We start from the raw sequence: 1578 nt of genomic DNA, 5'->3' as shown, positions 1-1578 counted from the left end.
ATATTGTAGCACGTTCTTGAGAAACTGTACGCCGCCTCCAGTTCTAGCACACGAATCAAGGCATGACGTCTGATACCTTGATACTTGTAAGACCTTCGGTGATGCTTCGGAGTATGTTAGACGTACCATTTTTTTGACATCTGCTTCAAATTCTTGCAGAAACTCTTCAACTTTCTACGAGGACTGTATGATAACTACCCGTGTTTGAGGACTGTGGGTACCACTGACCCAAAATTTGTATGCCATGGTCTAGTGCCATCTTTCAAATGAGGCTTGTCAAAATTTCAGTCAAATTTGTTAAGTAGTTTTGTTATATCACTTATTGAAACTTGACAATTTTGTGTTTTTTGCAAAAATGGAAAAAGAGCAGTATGGATCTGTGATTCGATTTCTTTTTTTGGATGGGAAAACGTGTGAAGAAATCAAAATCAAGTTGCAGGCAGTTTATAAGGACCAAGCACCTTCGATAACTACCATCAGATACTGGTTCAACGAATTCAAACGTGGCAGAACATCTGTTTTGGATGAAGAGCGCCCAGGTCGTCCGATTAAAGTAACTACTGAGGAAATGGTCAACAAAATCCACGATATTGTCTTAGCAGACCGTCAGGTGAAGATCAGAGAGATTGCTGAGATTCCAAACATCTCAACCGAACGTGTGCACAACATTCTTCAAGAAAAACTGGGCATCAGAAGGCTATCGGCACGATGGGTGCCGCGTTTGCTCACAGTGGAGCAAAAACGGAATTGCGTTACAACTTCGGAACATTGCTTGAATATGTTTAAGCACAATTCGAAGGAGTTTCGAAGGCGTTACGTGAGTGTTGACGAAACGTGGATACACCACTAACTCCAGAGCCAAAAAACAGTCAAAACAAGGGACTCTACCCGGCGAACGTGCGCCAAAGAAAGCGAAAACGGTTTTTTCGGCCGGAAAAGTTATGGCTACTGTTTTTTGGGATTCGCATGGCATCATTTTCATAGACTATTTGGAAAATGGCAAAACAATCACAGGGCAGTACTATGCTAGCCTATTGAGCCGATTTGATGCTGAATTAAAGATAAAACGGCCCCATTTGTCGAAAAAAAAGTTGTGTTTCACCATGATAACGCACCGGCTCACACGTCTGCAATTGCCACGGCAAAACTGGTTGAATTACGCTATGGATTACTGCTGCATCCTCCCTATTCGCCAGATTTAGCACCCTGTGACTTTTATCTATCTCCAAATCTAAAAAAATGGCTTGGAGGAAGGCGGTTTACTTCAAACGGCGAAGTAATCAATGAAACAGAGGCTTATTTTGCAGAGTTTCATAAATAATATTTTTTGAATGGGTTAAAAAAGTTAGAATATCGCTGGTCGAGGTGTATAGAGTTGAAAGGAGACTAGGTTGAGAAATAAATATACAGAATTAAAAAAAATGCTTTCTCTTTCTTAAAACGGGTACTTATCAAACAGTCCTCGTATGTTCTTGTCTTTAATCGGGCGGCAAAAACTTGGTTTAGATGTTCATCCCCAAATCACAGTTCTAGAGCAGCAGTTAAGGCACTATACATTATATTATATTGTATTATATT

At 40.3% G+C, this 1578-nt stretch overlaps 1 protein-coding gene across 1 annotated transcript; it reads left to right on the top strand.

Annotated features, from left to right (window-relative positions):
• The first annotated feature begins 355 nt into the window (after positions 1-355).
• LOC135127348 (histone-lysine N-methyltransferase SETMAR-like) lies at positions 356-1202 on the top strand. The gene is made up of 2 exons (XM_064053794.1): positions 356-817; positions 870-1202. Exons 1-2 carry the CDS (start codon positions 356-358, stop codon positions 1200-1202), a joined length of 795 nt encoding a protein of 264 aa, XP_063909864.1.
• The last annotated feature ends 376 nt before the right edge of the window (positions 1203-1578 follow it).

This window comes from Zophobas morio, unplaced genomic scaffold (assembly GCF_036711695.1).
Source record: "Zophobas morio isolate AGI-343-1 ecotype UQ-CSIRO unplaced genomic scaffold, CSIRO_AGI_Zmor_V1 ptg000011l, whole genome shotgun sequence".
NCBI classification, from domain to species: Eukaryota; Metazoa; Arthropoda; class Insecta; order Coleoptera; family Tenebrionidae; genus Zophobas; species Zophobas morio.
Note: the sequence above shows the minus strand (reverse complement) of the source record. Positions and strands in the feature narration are given on the sequence as shown.

Bases quoted from the DNA above. Each gene is read 5' to 3' on its own strand.
- LOC135127348 (XM_064053794.1), top strand. From the start codon at position 356: ATGGAAAAAGAGCAGTATGGATCTGTGATTCGATTTCTTTTTTTGGAT. The intron at 818-869 runs GTGAGTGTTGAC...GCCAAAAAACAG, and splicing joins AGGAGTTTCGAAGGCGTTAC to TCAAAACAAGGGACTCTACC.